The sequence below is a fragment of the Neophocaena asiaeorientalis genome, unplaced genomic scaffold (genome assembly GCF_003031525.2).
Source record: "Neophocaena asiaeorientalis asiaeorientalis breed wild unplaced genomic scaffold, Neophocaena_asiaeorientalis_V1.1 scaffold601, whole genome shotgun sequence".
Taxonomy (NCBI): domain Eukaryota; kingdom Metazoa; phylum Chordata; class Mammalia; order Artiodactyla; family Phocoenidae; genus Neophocaena; species Neophocaena asiaeorientalis.
In genome coordinates, this window is record NW_020174793.1 from 1466144 (window position 1) to 1485641 (window position 19498).

Here is a 19498-nt window from a genome sequence, read left to right on the forward strand (position 1 = left end):
ACTAGCTTATATTACCTCAAGCCCAAATTTTGGTGGGTTATATCATACATTTTCTTCTTTGCTCCTTTATCTGTTGAACATATACTCATTTCTCCTGTCATTTTGCTACATATTTCCCTCTCCTTTTCATAAAAAGCCATGAAAAATTGTGACTTCTCTCAAACTAAATTGAAATGTGTTCACTTGTGCTTGGAGAGGCAACACAAATACTATAGATTTCTTATTTTAAAGGTAAATCTCTTTCTAGCTTATAATAAAGAGATTCATTTCAATTAAAATGAAATTTTATTTGTCCTGTACCTAAAATTTTTGTACATCACTACAAATAAAATGATCATATTTTAATAGTGCTAATCATATTTTAATAGTGCTTTTATTTTCACAGAATATGATTTTTTAAATAACAGTAACACAGAGTTATATTAAAATGTTAAATATAGAGACCAATTAGAAACAGTATATAAATATAACCATTCAATAATCCCTATTTTACATTGTTAAACATATGTTTTTCAGAGATAGTTTAAAATATTTATGTTTTTGAAAAGTTAGATATTAAAAATAAGCTTGTTAAAGGCTCTACATGTAACTTATTATTTACTGGTATAAAAAGGCAAGGAATTTACTGAAATAAAAGACATTCTGTAATAAAAATAAATGTTGAAAGGTGGTAAATAAAAATCTGGAGCAAGTGATTTTTATGACAATAAATGAAATATTATTATAGATCTTATATTGTTGATTAGAAATATATTTATGACTGTTGGTGAAATAATGCATATAATTAGGTTTACATGTATTCAACAAACATTTACCAAACTCTTACTAGACACAAGGATCTAAAGACCTAGTTTCTAAGGCACACAGCATTTATAAGAGGAAGATATGGAAGGTGCAGTTGCACAACAGAAGAAAATCCACACCTTTCTAGGATCAGTCAGTTAAGACCAGAATTGAAAGATGAGTAAGAGTTTGCCAAGCAGATAAATTTGGAAAAGCGGGGAGAGTCATAGAGACATTAGAGAGTTTGGGGAAATACAATGATGTTGTACAATGCAGTACAACTGGAGCATAAAGAAAATAAGAGAGTAAGTAAGTAAAAAGAAAAGACATAGTAGTTAGTACTCACCTTTCACTTTTCTCACCATAAAGGAGGTAAGAGGTTTTCCAAGGAGAAAGACTTCAGGTAATAATTCTCTGGTTTTCAACAGGGGCAAATGCTGTATATATTAAGAGGGAGATGTAGACAGTATCTCTTATTTGGGTAAACTCTCCTATTTTTGATCATTATGCCCCTCTTTCTGTTTGTGGTGACCCATAGCTTATAAATACTCCTGAATGTCTTGTAACTCCTGAGGGTGATGGTGTAGGTAGACTGCAAGGAGGTTAGAAAGTAGAATGCATAGAGTGGTTTAATACAGTAAGTTTTTATAGACTCATTGTATAGTGACAATGTTATGTTGGACTCTGGAGCAGTAGCAATATGCAATTTGAACCATCAATCTGTGACTTAACGAGAAATCAGCAAGTGGATCTGGACGTGGATGTGTTTTTCGAAGCCAGGATATAAATTTGGGACTACTGTCTGAAGAAAAGTGGTAGCAACAGACGTTATGTTGGATTTGCACCCACCAGAGTTTAGTATTTTGCAGACTTCCCAGATAATTTTGTAACAGAGCCAATGCTTTTAGGTGTGAACTTTCTTCATCTGCATATACAGCCAGGTACTTGGTGGATTGACACATGTAATGGAGTGGTCCTTTCTATATCCCTTGCCTTCTTGGTGGCTCTGAGTCCAGGCCAAGTGTTGTGGTAGGAGGCAAGCCTGGGCCCCATGCCAGCTTATTTTAGTCATCTCTAGTTGGGATTGGCTGGCTGCAACATTTCTTAAGCCAAAAGATCTCTTAGAGAAGATTAACCTCTAACTATACCCCCTATATTTGCTTGCATGATGCTGTAGCTGCTTTGCAGTGTTGACAGCCCAAAATTAGTGTTAAACGTAACCATAGCCTAGAGTGGACTGAGCTTCCAGATTTTATTGTCATTCCATTCTTTATATAAATCTATGTTGATATGAGTCATGCCAATTCCTCAAGGTAGTTAGTGACTTCATGCCGGTAGCTTTAATTACCAGAGATATTCCTTCCCATCAAACATGCAATCTTGAAATGCTTATCGGTTTTGCCCCCAAGAGTTATAAGGATTGCATTCTATTTGGTAACTATAATTTCTTTATTTATACTTAAATATATATTTCAACTTATTTAGAACTTGTTATCAATCCTTTCACACCAGACTTCTTCTGTCATGCATTCTCAGTTGTAACTCATCGATTGTTGGCTAGGTTACATCTCTAGGAATCTCTTTAGGAAGAGTAGTATATCACGGCCTTATTTCCTGATTTTACGCATATTTGAGAATGTCTTTCAATTGCCTTTAAAAGTGAAAAACTTGGCTAGGTACAAAATTCTTGGGTCATATCTAGAACAGATCTACCTGTATTTGGCATTTAGGGATGTGATAATAATCATAATTGTAGTAGACAGTCATTAAGTACTTGCTATATACCAGACTATCCTAAGCTCTTACATGAGCTCATTTAGTCCTTAAATGTGGCCCAAGGTACTAACATTATCTTCCTTTTACTTGCCATAGGTCACCCAGCTAATAAGTAGTGAGGTTGAATTTCGAACTTAAGCAGTATTGCTCCAAAGTTCATACCCTTAACTTCCTATACAACCTCTTGGGTTAATTAAGCTAAAATGTCTAGTTATGTGACCTTAAGCATGTTACTTATCTGTGCCTCAGTTAATTTTATAAAATGGGAGTAATAATACCTCCCAAGGTTGCTGTGATGATTAAATGAGTTAATATATGCAAATAGCTTGTAACAGTGCCTAGCACATAGTAAGTGCTTAGTAATTGTCTGTTGTTATTATTATTATTATCCTACAGATTGTAGGTTTCAGATATGAGCTTTTTGCGGTACACGGGCCTCTCACTGCTGTGGCCTCTCCCGTCGCGGAGCACAGGCTCCGGACGCGCAGGCCCAGCGGTCATGGCTCACGGACCCAGCCGCTCCGCGGCACGTGGGATCCTCCCGGACCGGGGCACGAACCTGCACCCCTTGCATCGCAGGCGGGCTCCCAACCACTGCGCCACCAGGGAAGCCCCAGATGTGAGCTTTGAACAAGCAATCTGACTTCAGTAACTGCTCTTCAGCACTGCAGTATACGCAGTTAAGATGGCGTTTCAATTAAGTGGGGAAAAGGGGTTATTCAAAAAACAGCGTTGGGACATACTCAGTAAACAATAAGTATTTGTTGAATTAATGAGGATTTTGTAAAAGTGCATATATATTTACTTAACAAATATTAACAAATAGATGTTAAATACCTTCTAGGTCTGTGTAAACAGACTGGAAGAAAACACGAAAATGAAAATAGTTGCATGATAATGAGATTGTAGATGATTTTCTGTTTTGAATTTCCTACAAAATTTCTCTGATGATACCATTTATGAAATGAACAATTTGACCAGATAATCACTAAATTCTTGTTCATATACTTTAAGTTTGAGGTATCTACAGAGAGGTAGCTGGAAGGTCAGAGCTCAGGATGAGATTTTGGAGCCATGCAGAGATGATGAGACTACCCACCTAGTGTGTACAGTGGAATACAACATATAAGGAATAGGCAAAGGAAGAGGGATCAGCAGTGGGAACTTAAACTGAACTGTTGTAAAGAAGATGAAAAGTCAGAAGAGACATGCTTCAAATAAAATGGGGGACAGGTGTGGAGAGAAATCACCCACGGCAAATTGTACAGAAAATCAAGGAAGAATTCACCGTATTTAGGAATGAAGAAATCTTTGACGACGTTACTCCACTTTATAAGAACAGTGAACGTATAAGCCAAGTTACAGTATGCTGAGGAGTAAAGGAAATTGAATAAAGACTGTAAATATAGATGACTTTTTCAACACCTTAGATGACAAAGAAAGGGATGAAGACAAGGAGACTTTAGTGAGACAGTTTTTTTTCCTTGATGCTGGAATTTTTGAAATGGAAAAACTTGAGGAGAAAGGAGGACATCATTGGAGGGGCAGAGAATAAAGATTTTAGGAGAGAAAGGGGGAAATGGATGGTGAAGATTTGAAAGCAGGTAGGAAGGAATGGTTTCAGGAACAGACTGAGTGTCCTCTAATGGGGACTCTGAAACACTGAAAGGGGTACTGTTGTAAATCATTTAAGAAACAGAAATGAGAAAACTCAGCAGCATTGCAGCTGCTGATGGTTCAGGATTTGTTTCTGGATATTCATGACAGAGGAGTAGAGAGTAGAACAGCCTCCCTTCAAACAACAATTACATCTCTGACACTGTTTGTTTAAGTTTGTTCTCTGGGTGGCATGGAAAATCTTGCTTTCTATTGTCTGTTCTCTCTTCTTGTGAGAAATCAGTGTAGAGTCTAGATAAATGATGATAGATCAATAGATAGATAGATAAACTTACACACACTTTTACTTCCACACTCACTCCTGCAGCCTGCAAATATAACTTGTGGAAAAAAATTAAACCATAGTTAGATCGGAAAGTAGCATGCAGTACATTCTGCTCATCTAGTGGGCATGGATGTGAAGCTTCATAACTGCCCTTTATTAGGAGGAAAGCTCCATGCCCAGGACTCCTAAACAAGAGAATGAATACTAGTATGTGAGAGTACATGAATATAAGTTTGTGGAGGAATACATTTTTAAGAAAAGACTATCTGTTCTTATCCAAAAATACCCCAGGTCAAGAACCATTTTGTTATTAGCTATCCCATAGACATGGCCTTTTTGCCATTCGCCATTGGAGCATAACCTTTTCCCTGCTCAGTTAAGCACACATTTAAGGTACCTCTGTGTTCCTGTATTACAAACTTTGGCCAAAAGAGTGGATCTGATTTTAATGTAGACTAATATAAAATACTATAGGAAAATTCCATAATTTTTAAAATTATTTTTTTATGTTTAAGTATGCTGATGATATTAAAAGTCTCACAGTCTGTTTCATAGGAATTTTTTGGAAAATAAGAAGTGCCAAAGCAGTAAATTTTCTAGTTAATAAATATTTACATGTTTAAGCTGAAAATTTTTTTTTCATTTTTGTTTAAGTTAGATTGCTCCATGCCTTATTAAATATAACATATTTTTGGTTTAAATAATCATCATCGTTGAATATTCTTATTCCAGACTTTTGGAAGGGTATACGTGGTTTCCCCTACACAAAATGACCCCAGGATCACGTTTTACCCTTATTTTTTTATAATTCTTCTGTCCTCTGCTTAATTGAATTCTTCTCATTGTTTTAAATTTTTCTCCCTTTGTCATTATTTCTATTATCCTGTTTTTTAATTTGTAGCCGAAATAAACCAGACAATAAAGTCAGTACAGTTAATGACATTTTTTTTACATGCTCTTCAAATTCATGAGATCCTTTAAGAGTGAGCTAGCTCCAGGATTTTAAGAATTAAACACATAGGTTTTATAAAAAGCCTATTACAGAGACTTCTTTAATTGTCTGTATCTGTTTTCTTGAAGGTTTATATGTCAAAAAGAAAAGGTTTTACTAGAACTTGCCTATCTTAACACGCTAATGCTTATCATCCACATATAGCTAATCTTTAAATAACAATGATCTAAGAGCATTCTGATGCTGACGCCATTAGTAAGATGCACAGAAATTTTTTACAAACTATTTTTAAAGGAGTCCTAGAATTGGTTTCCTAGCTGTGTTTCCCCTCGTTTAGGCTCCTGAAGGCATGGGTAAAATATTAAGCAAGTTTGGAGCATTACCAGCATTCAGCTATGCAAGCAAGAGGCTGGCTGAGACAGTCATGCACTTGCTAATGTGCACCTCTCCTCTTTTTCAGTTGTCACTGCATAAACTTTCCGGTGGTCTTTAGATATTATAAAAATAATTTTTACTTTTTTGTTTTTTAGGGCAGCATAACTACTTATGTGCTGGAAGAAACGACTGCATTGTTGATAAAATCCGCAGAAAAAACTGCCCAGCATGTCGCCTTAGAAAGTGCTGTCAGGCTGGCATGGTTCTTGGAGGTAATGATGATGTTTTAATCAATAACGTACTGTCTGATATTTACATTATAAGACGGTGGGTCAGAAAATCCTAGTTTTCTTATTTCTGTCTTGATTATTGGTGTCTGGATGAAGCAATCAATACCATCTCATTAATGCTGTGGATTTCCAGCATGTTGAAGTTTGCTATAGAGAAGTAGTAAACCTCCATTTGTCTGTATTGCCTATAAGAAGATGTTATGGGATGTTCACCAACCTCTCATTAAGTGACATGGTTGGAGTTTAGGCTCTGCTACTCACTGCCTATGCAGTCTTGAGTAAGTCACCAACCCTTTCTGAGCATCAGTCTCTTTGTCTATAAAATGAGAATAATGAAGTCCCTTCCAGCTCAAAAACTGACTCCATGAATTGCTTAAGTACATTAATCTCCATCCCTTCCTCTCTCTCTCAACCCTTCCCTTTCTATTTCCCTCCCCCATTCTCTTTAAGTAACTAGACATTGCACACTTACACTTACCAGGTACTATTTTAAGTTCTGGCAGTGTTAGCAGCAAACAAAATGGACCAAATCCCTGTCTTCATGGAGCTTACACTCTGGGGGGAGGAGCAATAAATATATATGTCAAATGATGATAAGTGCTGTGGAATGTATTAAGCAGGGTCAGTTAATGGGGAGTATCAGGGAGGAGAATCACTCCTGAACCTTTACTCTGATTAATATTTTCATTTTCTTTAGTCATTTCCTAAAGCAATAATGTCTCTGAAATCCTAAGTTGGATGTTATAGTTATAATTTTCCTAACAGAGGTTTAAAAAACTCATAACTATTTAAATATATATTCAGTATACCACCTAACACAGATCACGTACTGTAAATGGTATGTGTTACCTTCTGAGAAGGAGTGTATGAGACCAATCTGTTTTGAATGCCCACTGTGTTAAGCACCCTGCTTAGTTCTGTCTTTGCTGCCTGTGAACATGATACAGTCTAATCAGTAATAAAATAATTATCAAACAGAAGAGTAGGTGATTTAAGAGAAGTTCCAAACATTACTATGCAAGTAGAGCAAAAGAATGAATTAATTCTATCTGAGGGAGTTGGCAAAAGCTTCAGAGAGGAGGCTTTCAAAGAGTGAATAGAAACTTTATAAGTGGGAAAGGAGAAAGGTATTTACACTGAAAAACGATGCATTCATTGACGATTTTTCTGGAAAGTCAACTGTTTACTGGGAACAGCAAAAAATGAAGCTTGAAAGCTATCTTGGGCCAGCTGGGATCTGGAGTTTGAACTCTATTCTGTATGCAGTGGAACCAGTGATCTTTCTAATAAACCATCTGTGGACCATCCATGGGATAAAGCCCAGATTTCTAAATGCAGCACATGGGCCCTTTCATCACCTAGCAACTGCTCTCTTTTTTTCTAAGCCCTACTCCCACCAATCCTTGGGGAACCCGACACTCCAGTCACCAACTTTCACTGGTCTTTGCACACATTTGACTTTTTCCTGCACCATTCTCCTTTCACTCCTTGTGAACTGTTACATATCCTTCATATTAAGTTCATGTGTCACGATTTTTGTGAAATCTTCCCATCACCCCAGTCAGTGCAGGGGCAGGGGTTTTGTGGGGACACAGTTCAAAGTAGTGCTTTTCATATCTGGGGAGGTTGAAAGCCCTTGAGCCAGCCTGGATTGGACCTTGCCCTGATTGTACTTACTTCAGCATTCCTACTCTTGAAATGCAAGGTTGACCAAAGTGGAAGTCATGAGACCCAGCCACCCTACCCCAGCCCACATGAGGCACCAAGAAGTGACTCTCTTCCCATAGCTTCTTGTATACCCTCGTTATAGTACTCACCTCAATGCTTTATAACTGTTTACTGGTATCCCATTCAAGGATTTTCTCCTAATCCAAGATTGAACTGTTTGCAAGCAGGAATTTCATTTTGGTATTTTACCACCAAAGTACTTGTTTAAGAAGTGCTCACTAAAGATTTGTGACTATTATTTTGAAGTCATTTGAAGTACAGGTCTCTATACATTCTTGAACATGAAGTCCAACTGTAGTCATTTCCAGGACACAAGAAAGAGTGTTTGGAGGAGGCAAAGGGGATATGCTCTAATGTAGTGTTTTTCACTTTGAGGAAGAGTGCTAGCCCTTGAAGCAGTCTTCCATTCCATGATTGCATTTATTTTAATGGTCTTACTATTATAATGGAAAAGTGATTTAAGATGGACCAAAGTAAAAATGATGAGGTACCCAGCCACTGAGAAACTTGGGTTTGTTCAGAAGAGAAACTTGGGTTCCAGCCATCAACAAGACAGATGCCCAGTAAGAAATAGAGTAACAAGGAGAAGAGAACTTCAGAGAAGACTCAGAACTGGGATGAAAGGGGAGGATGTCCATTCCAGGGACATAATCTAAAGTAGCATCAGAGCAGGGTCAGCAGCAAGACCACAGAGCTGTTGTAATTGACTTCAGCCCCAGCCTCAGAGATTAGAAAGAGAAATAGGCAGAAATATGAGCATATAGTCCTTAATTTTCTTGTGTTCCCATCACGTTCGCAAGGTTCTCTGTTACCATCCTGTGTCTCAGTTCTCCTGAAATCTTATGGATTTTTCTCCCCTTGCATAATTTATTTCAATCAGTAAACTACCTTTTATTGCTGGTGACCATAAAGTTTATCATTCAAATCAGGATACAGCTGAGAATAAAATGGAGCATAGGGATAATTAAACTAGTATAACAGATGTAAACTGACACTGTCCCAGGCTATCTGGACCACAGGGCAAGTCCCAGGTCTTTCCAATTAGAAGATGCAGATGTGTACTGACCAAAATGAATATGTAAACTTCTGGGAATGTAGCTGAAATAATCAAGTGTTTACTTATATAATATTTCATTTATTATTTTAGCTAAACACAAATATTTTAATTACATACAAAAATCTATTGATTTTCTACTCTCACATTTTATAAACAATTTTATTCCAACTAATTTCACAAACCTTTGGCAGCAGGACCTTTCCTCCAGTAGAGCCATTTTTTAAGTCAGCTAATCATTTCCCAGAGTTCATCAGCATTTTATCCAAAATGTTTGATATGTAGCACTTCTTGAATTCATATACAGTAGTAATAATATAATTGGAAATCTATCCTAAGACAAAAATACCTATTTATATAAGTTTTAATGATTGTCCTATAAGAGGTTTTTTTGGTGATTTCCCCATAAAATAAACACTTGCTGTATTATTTAATTGTGGAATATATCAAGCCTACCAAAATATTGAATGAATAAACACCTATGTGTCCATCACTCAATTTTTAATATCAGATCATTTTTCATATTTTCTTCATTTTTGTTGTATTTTATAAGGAATAAGACATTACAGGCAATTTGAACTTCTGATTTGTCCTTCCCTAAACCCATTAAGTTCATTTCTTATTCACAAATAACCAATATGCTGAATTATTGCTCAACATATTCATACTCGTAATTCTTGTATATGAATTCTTGAGTCATGCAGTACAGTATTGAATATTTCTAAACTTTATATACATGGCATTACACTGTACATGTACTTCTTCAATTTGCTTTTTCACTCCATGTTGTGTTTTTGAGATTTGTTTGTATTTGTACATGTAGCTAGGGTTACATTTTAACTTCTCTATGATACTTCATTTTACAAACATTCCGTGGTGCTTTTCACTTTCTTCTATTAATGGATATTTATTTCTAATTTTTCATAATTATAAAATATGCAGCAATAAACATTCTTTTACCTGTATCTTTATGCATATATTTGAGAAGTTCTCTAGGTCGTATATCTAGAAAGGAATTAAGTCTGGTTCACTAAGATATTATGTACCTTCAAACTTACTAAATGTTACCTAATCACCAAATTACCCTCTGGAGTCTTTGCTTCCACCAATGTTTGAGAGTTCTTGTTATTATGCATCCTTACCTGTACTTGGTATTTTCAGACTTCAAAATTTTTCTAATTCGATGGTCATAAAATTGGTGTCCAATTTCAATTTAATTTTTGTTTCCTGGATTAGTGGTGAAGGCAAATATTGCTATCTTTATTGGCCATTTATATTTCCTGTTCCATGAATTAGCTGTTCATATTTATTGGCCATTTTTCAACTGGATTGTTTATCTTTTTTCTTATTGATCCATACAACTTACCTCTATACTCTCTACTAGTCCTTTGCAATCTATGTCTTAAATTTTTGCCTTATTTATGATGTCTTTTTTCTAATTTTTATATAATCACGTATCAGTATTCTCCCTTTATATCTCTTAACCCTGAAATCATACAGATAATCTACTAAAAATCATCTAAAATCTTATAAGTCTGTTTTTCACACTCATGTCCTTAACCTACCTACAAGTATCTTCTTAGGTAGGGAGGCAAGAATAAAACCTTATTTTCTATATGGATAACCAGTTGCCAGAGCACATTTATTGACACATGGTCTTCAGTATGTTTCTGATAGTGCACTCCTGTAGAAGTAAAAATGTTCTCAACCTTCACCCCCAAATCAGGTCTATTTATAAGCAAATTATACATATGTACTACTATCAAATTATATTATATATTAGTGATGCTTAATTTCTTTTTATTTCCTTACTAAAAATATAAAAAGTAATTGTAATATTTTTCTGACAGTACTCCAATTACAAATTCCACTGGAATTTGTAATCCATTTCTGTTATATATCTAATTTCCTTATGTGTTTGCTTTTCTTCCTGGCTTCTCTGTTCTGTTCCATTGCATATACCTGCACCACTACCACACACTATGAAATATTACAGGTATCAAGCTACATATTGATACCTGGTAGAATAAGTCACCTTAAGTTACACTTCTTCCAAATTGTTGGCTTTTGTTGGCCCTCTAAATTGTTCTTTTAAAGTGATGCTTAAAAGATTTATTCATAATGGTATCTAACACTTAAAACCATGAGTTCTTACCCCTGGGAATTAGCTATATATCAAAATTCTTTGCCTCTTTTTTTTTCCATCAGATAACCTTTACAATTCTGTGGTCAGCATCACACACTGAGAAATAGCATAGTGGTGCATTTAATTATTTCATAAGTAGGTTTGCACAGAGGTTTATTAGAAAGAAGCTGGCAGCACACCCTGATATGTTGCAGTCCTGATGTTGTTCTTCCTGGGATAGTCAGTGGTAATAGTCTGGAGGTCAGCAACCTAACTCATGGAAACCAGGAAGAAGGTAGTCAATTTATTGGATTAGATTCTAATTGCTAGTCCTGTAATAAATTTCTGGAGTAAGGGGGAGTGTACTTGTGGTCTACTGAGAATTACAACTTATTTTAAAAGACGATAAGAGTTGCTTAAGGTTCAATTCTTCAATAATTAGAAGAGTTTCACCAAAGTAATAATTGCCTATACACTACTGAAAGTAGAGCCCATGTTCTCTTCCTCCCTTGTTTCCTTCCATCTTTCCTTCTTTTTTCTTTCCTTCTTCATGTTTGTCACTTTTCTTAGGTTTCTCACTTCTAATAGAGTCCATTTGAATAACAAAAGATGAAACAGAAGAGAACATTGACTATTGTAAATAATGCTGCAATGAGCATAGGAGTGCATATATCTTTTTGAGTAAGTATTTTTATTTTCTTCAGGTAAATACCCAGAAGTGGCATTGCTGGATAATATGGTAGTTCTATTTTAGTTTATTTGAACACCTTCATACTGTTTTCCACAGTGGCTGCACCAATTTACATTCCCACCAACAGTGCATGAAGCTTCCCTTTTCTCCATATCCTTACCAACACTTGTTATTTCTTGTCTTTTTGATGATCCTGACAGGTGCGAGGAGATATCTCATTGTGGTTTTGATTTTCATTTCCCTGATATTAGTGATGTTGAGCACATTTTTGTGGCCATCTGTATGCCTTCTTTGGAAAAATGCCTATTCAGATCCTCTACGTATTTTTTAATTGGATACATGATTTGCAAATATTTTCTCCCATTCAGGTATTTGCCTTTTCATTGCAACATTATTTACAATAGCTACAACATGGAAACAACCTAAAGTGTCCACTGTTGGGTGAATGGATAAAGAATATGTGGTGTATATTATATATATACAATGGAACATTTTTCAACAATAAAAAAGTGGAATCTTACCATTTTTTGGCAACATGGATGGGATGAGACTTAAGGGCATTATTCTAAGTGAAATAAGTCAGACAGAGAAAGACAAATACTGTATAATCTCACTTATATGTGGACCCTAAAAAAAATGAGCTCAAAGATACAGAGGACAAATTGTTTGATGACAGAGGCAGGGGATGGGGGAGGGTGAAATGAATGAAAATGGCCAAAAGGTACAAACTTCCAGTTATGAAATAAATAAGTTATGGATATGTAATGTACAGCTTGGTGACTATAGCTAATAATACTGTATTGTATATTTGAAAGATTCTAAGAGAGTAGATCTTAAAAGTTCTCATCACAAAAAAAAATAGTTCCACAAATGATGAATCATCATGTGGTATGTCTAAAACTAATCTGATGCTATATGTCTATTTTATCTCATTAAAAAAAGAGAAAGAACTTTGAAAACCTTTTAAAAGAGTTAATAATCTTATGGTAGAATATCAGAGATCAGAAATATTAATGTTTTTGACATGTCATGACATAGATTTGCAGAACGTTCTTATTTGCTTCAGCAGCTATGTTCTGATTATGAGAATTATGTTTGAGTTATTTGGTCTCTTAGTTGCATATGATTCTTGTGGTAATGACTCACTTCCCTTACCTTCACCAGGTCACAGTGAACTTTTGCATTTTGTTCATTGCTGTACAGTACTGAGTAGGAAAGATAGTTCATTCTAAAGGATGGTAATATATCTTCTAATTTAGGTGTTCTGCTTCTAACTTATTTCCTTTAGAAAACATTTTGTGTAATGACTCAAAAATGTTTTTCTGAAATGAATACAGCTCTTTATTTTGCATTTGTGGTAAAAATGCTGAACTATTATAAAATAATTCGCTCTTTCAAAAATAAGTAGCTTTCTACATAAAGGAGTGATTAAATGCATAGTTATATTTGCTGATGTTTTTTAAAGCTGGAGACTATTTTTATTGGTTTGTTTTTGTTTTGTTTTGTTTTGTTGGTAGAGAGCCTTATCCTCAAATTTTAAAAGGTTATGTTAGAAAGCAGTTTCTCTCTTACCTCCTCCTACACCTAGATTGGCCTCATTCTCTGGGCAAAGATAATAACTTTCTGGGCTGCAGAGTACAGGTTGTGTGGTAAAGTTGGGTTTCTTTTCTTTTTCTTTTTCCTCCTCCTACACTTGAAGCCAACAAAGCCTCAATTTCTTTTCTGAAGAATTCCAAAATTCTTGAATTTGGGACACTTAACACCGCCTTTTCTGGAAGTATAAGTGCCTACTCTCTGCCTTTAATTACTATAAAAAATGAAATCTGCCCTCTCAAATGAAGGAATTGCTGTGGGTGATGCCTGCCACCTATCTCTTTAGAACTCTCCTGGTCTTCCTTTTGTGAGCACCTCCTTTTCCACCCAACCCCTTGTGTTTGCATCAGCACCCGCCAGAGACAGTATCTCTCACACTGCTCCCCCACTTTACTGCATTGAAACCTGCAGCTAAATAATGTATTTTGGTCACTGCCTGACTGTTCACCCTAAACGCCATCCCATACGCACTCGATAAGGATATTCCTTAGAATATTTATTCTCACTTCTTTGCTTAAAGTTTTATGGGAGTTTTCAGGGACTGCTTTTATGGCTGCCATCCTGAACTGTTCAATTGTATCTATCAGTATCTACTATTCTCTAGACACAGAAAAAGTCAGGATTGAAGGGTACAAAGATTCCCTTCCATATGCAGTCTGATTTGTTTGAAAGATGGAGGTGTTTACTCTTTTAAAAACAACTCTAATATACTTGTTGGCAAGTACCTATTTTAATTTTATAGCTCCTATTCTCTAGTATTTTTTGAAGTATTTTGATATGGGAACTAGAATTAGATTCTGAAAAAGGGAAAGCAAGCTAAGTCAGTGCTATAAGGGGTTGTGAGAGCATAGTCCCAGTGAACTGATCCCAGCAACATCATCCTTTTGCTAATCCAAAGTAACAACATGTATCTAGACATAACCTAATGTTGGGATAGTTGCCTGTAAATTCACCCTAACTACAGTGATGCTTATTATGATTCTCATAATGTCAAAGGATTTGCACTATTACTTAATTGTCTGCTGAGCTTTACCCTCTATTTCCCCATTTGATTCTCAGAAAGCTTTCTGGATGCCATAAAACTTAAATTTCAGTATCCAACATAATATTCTTCTTTTGCTTCTCTGCAACAGGTCCCATATTATCTCATGAGCACTTTATGTCTCCATTCAATATAAAATTTTTTTGCCAGAAATTTAAAAAAATAGCAGAAAGAGAGGCCATGGCAAAGTAAACAGCACTCATTTCAGAACATGATCTAGAAATAATACTCATTATTATTTTATTCAGTCTAATACATTTACATACATGTTTAACTATTTGCTCAATTTTTTTCCTAACTCAGTGCTTCATTTCAGTTTCTTTATTTTAAAAATAAACTTCTTATATCTTCTGTGGGAATTTGTTAAAGTCATTTTTTCCACAGAAAATATCTTTATTTCAGTTTTAATTTTGAATAATAATTTTGCTGGTTATAAAATTTGGGGTTGACCTTTTTTTTCCCTCTACACCTTAACAATGTCAGTCTACTGTTTTCCAGCTTGTATCATTTTTCTGAGAATTCTCCTGTATATCTAATATTTGTTTCTTTGAGGTAATATTTTCTCTATATTTGTAGAAAATGTTTTTTATACTCAGTTCTTCAATTTCACTGTAACATAACTAGTTATAAATTTAGTTTTATTTGTTCTACTTGGAAATCATTGCGATTTCTAAATCTGAGAATTAATGTCTTTTATAAATTCCGGGAGCATCAAAACCATCCCAGTATTCTTCAAACATTGCTTCCCTCCTCATTGCCTTTTCCTCCCTCCAGACCAACTGTTAGATGTATATTAGACTAGCGCATTTATCTTCCATATCTCTTTATCCTTTCTAACATTTCCTGTATCATTATCTTTCTATGCTATATTCTGTGTAATTTCATCAGTTCTGTCTTCCAGTTCACCATTCTTTCATTTTAGTGATGGTAGTTTTTTTAAACATTCTACTTGGTTCTTTTATAAATTTGTCTTTTTCTTTTTACTAGCTTTTCCATTTCTTATGTTTTCATCCCTTATCATATATCTTTAATAATTATAAAATACCTATTGCAAATATTTGTATTTAATAATTTCAAGGTCTCATAACTCATAATCTGGTTATGCCATTCTGGTGTGGTGGTTTAAAAATATCCCTGATCATTTATAGGGTTTTCCAATGATTCTAGTGTAAATACTCGCCTATAGTAAATTTCAGGCTGCCAATGGTTTAAACAACTGACTCTCAAAATTCCTGAACACTTAACAATAAGTTTTCACAAGCCAGTATGAGCCAAATCCAGAACACTGTTCATTCTTTCTGCTACTTCTCACTCATTGTGTCCTTTGTGATTTTAATGTGGTTATAAACTCATGTTTGGCAGAGTTTAATTTTTTGTAAAAACCTGTGTGGCCTTAATTGAGGGAGTTTCTCTCCAGAAAGAATTTTCATTTTATTCTTCCAGTTACCGTAGGGATTTCATCAGCGAAGGACCACTTTTCATATTCACTTTTTGCCTCTAGGTTTCCCATACCTTGCAGGTAGAATAATTTCAAGCTTCATATCTGGGTGAGGGAGCCCTATGATTAAAAATGATCAAAGGAGAATTTTTCACATACTGAGCCAAGGATGAAACAGGCATGCTTCCTTTTCATGTCCCTTTGTCAGTGAATAAAAATGTTCTTCATTTTGGATTCCTTGATGTTTTGCTGACTTTTTGAGGAGCTTAGATATACATTTAAAATAATGTTGGTTATGTTTTGTCCATCATTTTTAGGTGTTCTGGAGAATATTTATGTTATTTAATTTTCTACATTTCCAATAGGAGAAGTTTATATAAAATTTTATGCCAATTCTAATCAAATATATTAACTCCACCTTAAAATTTTTAATTTTATCAACAGTTAGAAAAGGATTTGCAAAACACCTCTAAGAGATCGTATAGCATTGTAACGAAGAGTAAGAGTATAGAGTCAGAACAAATGGGGTTTGATTTTAACTTCCCCACTAATAGCTGCTGGACCTCAGGCACAGACATCTTTTATACATCTTTATTTTCTTTTCTATTATGACCACATAATGAGAGTTATTATGAGGGTACATAAAATGATACATCTAAAGCATACAGCACAGTGGCTGGCATATAAAGGTTTCTTAGTGATAGCTTAAAATATCCTTTATTCATAACATCACTTAATACAAACTCTATCATTGGCAGACTAAAGGTTTAACTAATGCAAAAGAGATTCTTGTATCTTCTAAAAGTGTTTCATTATTTCTTTTCAAGAAGCATTGAAAAATCAGTGCGGGTATCTTGGAATTGAAATTAATTTACACAGTCATAGCTACTAGAGGTATTTAGTTAACATAATAGCTATTAAATAGTTATTGTATATACTTATGTTCTCAAACCATGTTTCCCATGGGAACATAATCTGAAAGAAATGGTATATGTTTTCACATGGGAGAAAAATTTTCTGAATGATTGAAAATATTCATTAATTGAAGATTCTTTGTTTTGGTTTTTTTCCTTTAGAGGAGAATGTTCTATTTATTTTGATTTTTAGAAGTGTTTTGATAAGCTGCTTGGGATAGAGCTGGGACCCCAGGAGCTGTAACCCATGCTGGGTTACAAAAGATATTTGCTGATTTTAACCATCAAAGGCAAAGAGGAGAATTTGTGTGGCTTAAGATGAAGAGAAGGAGGTAGGAGAAGTGAGGTGAAAAAGGGAGGTGGAAGTGAGATGCTTACTGTGTGTACTACTTCCCTTGGCCTCATGAAAATCCTATTAAAGCATGGGAAATGTGTATATGGCCCTTCTCCCTCAAATCTGTGTATAATGTCGTTGTCTTTTTTTTATTGAAGTGTAGTTGATTTACAATATCGTGTTAGTTTCAGGTGATATAGCAAAGTGATTCAGTTATATGTATTTTTTCAGATTATCTTCCATTATAGGTTATTACAAGATGATGAATATAGTTCCCTGTGCTACACAGTAACTCCTTGTTGCTTATTTATTTTATGTACAGTAGTTTGTGTCTGTTAATCTCATACTGCTAATTTATCCCTCTCTCCCTCCCTTTCCCCTTTGATAACCATACGTTTGTTTTCTGTGCCTGTAGGTCTGCTTCTGTTTTGTATTTAGATTCATTTTGTATTATCTTTTAGATTCCACATTTAAGTGATATCATATAATATTTGTCTTTCTCCGACTTACTTCAATTAGTATGATATTCTCTAGGTCCATCCACATTGCTGCAAATGGCAATATTTCATTCTTTTTAGGGCTGAGTAGTATTCCATTGTGTGTGTGTGTGTGTGTGTGTGTGTGTGTGTGTATATACCACATCTTCTTTATCCATTCATCTGTTGAAGGACATTTAGTCTGCTTCCATGTTTTGGCTGTTGTAAATAGTGCTGCTATGAACATTGAGATGCATGGATTTTTTTCAGATTAGGGTTTTTATCTTCTGACAAGAGCTTAATATCCAAAATATACAAGCAGCTCATATAACTCAATATCAAAAAAAGCAATCCAATCAAAAAATGGGCAGAAGACCTAAGTCGACATTTCTCCACGATGGCCAGCAAGCACATAAAAAGATGCTCAACATTGCTAATTATTAGAGAAATGCACATCAGAGCCACAAAGAGATATCACCTCATACTGGTCAGAAGGCTATCATCAAAAAGTCTACAAATAATAAATGGTGAAGAGGGTGTGGAGGAAAGGGAACCCTCTTACTCTGTTGGCTGGAATGTAAATTGGTACAGTCACTATGGAAAACAGTATGGAGGTTTTTTAAAAAACTTAAAGCCACTAGGTGATCCATCAATCCCATTCCTGGACATATAATGCCATTGTCTGTAGGCTTCTAATTTAACTGAAAGTAAATCTGACATTCCAATTTACTGTCCTTTGTTGAGACCTGCTTCTTTTGCCTGAATGTGTTTCTTAATCCTTGATTTTCAGTAACTTCATCAAAATTTAGCTCTCGCTTAACCTATTAATTTTCTTGAAACAAAGTAAGCCCCTTTTGATCTGAAAATTCAAGTCTTCTTATATGTTAGCAAAGTATTCTCTTAATTTTACTTTCAAATACTTTTTTTCTGTTTCATGTCTTCTTTCTCTTTTTCATGGTCCCTAATAATAATCTGTATGTTGGCTCTCTGTTTTTTCTGTCGTCCACACCAATCATTTCTTTACTCACATTTTAATCCTTTTAAATTTCATTTGACAATTTTTCTCAAAATGTCAGTCCAAACTTCATGTCCATGGTTTAGTATTCACACTAGCAGTTCTCCTTTCTTATTCTTCTGATAAGGTTTTAAAATCTACAATGACTTTATTTTTTTTTACTTTTTTGTAATCTAAGTATAGTTGATGTACAATACTATGTAAGTTACAGGTGTACAGTGTAGTTATTCACAATTTTTAAAGCTTATACTCCATTTACAGTTAATATAAAAATTGGCTATATTACCCATGTTGTGCAATATAACCTTATAGTTTTTTAATATTTTTATTAGAGTATAATAGTTTTACAATGTTGTGTTATTTTCTGCTGTGCAACAAAGTGAATCAGCTATGTATACATATATCCCCATATACCCTCCCTCCTGAGCCTCATTCCCACTCTCCCTATCCCACCCATCTAGGTCATCATAAAGCATTGAGCTGATCTCCCTGTGCTATGCAGCAGCTTCACACTAGCCATCCATTTTACATCTGATAGTGTACATATGTCAATGCTACTCTCTCACTTCGTGCCAGCTTCCCCTTCCCCCACTGTGTCCTCAAATCCATTCTTGACGTCTGCATCTTTATTCCTGCCCTGCCACTAGGTTCATCTGTACTGTTTTTTATCAATTGCATATATGTGTGTTAGCATACAGTATTTGTTTTTCTTTTTCTGACTTACTTCACTCTGTATGACATAGTCTGTGTCCATCTACCTCATTACAAATAACTCAGTTTTGTTTCATTTTATGGCTGAGTAATATTCCATTGTATATATATGCCACAACTTCACTATCCATTCATCTGTCAATGGACATTTGGGTTGCTTCCATGTTCTGGCTATTGTAAATAGAGTTGCAATGAACATTGTGGTATATATCTGTTTTTGAATTGTGGTTTTCTCAGGGTGTATGCCTAGTAGTGGGAT

The 19498-nt window shown here is 34.9% G+C and overlaps 1 protein-coding gene across 1 annotated transcript in view; it reads left to right on the forward strand.

Annotated features, from left to right (window-relative positions):
• PGR (progesterone receptor) overlaps positions 1-19498 on the forward strand; it is a 99239-nt gene that overhangs the window by 30079 nt on the left and 49662 nt on the right. The window contains exon 4 of the mRNA XM_024760349.1: positions 5984-6100. Within this exon, the coding sequence (XP_024616117.1) occupies positions 5984-6100 (117 nt within the window). The remainder of the gene's footprint in view (positions 1-5983; positions 6101-19498) is intronic.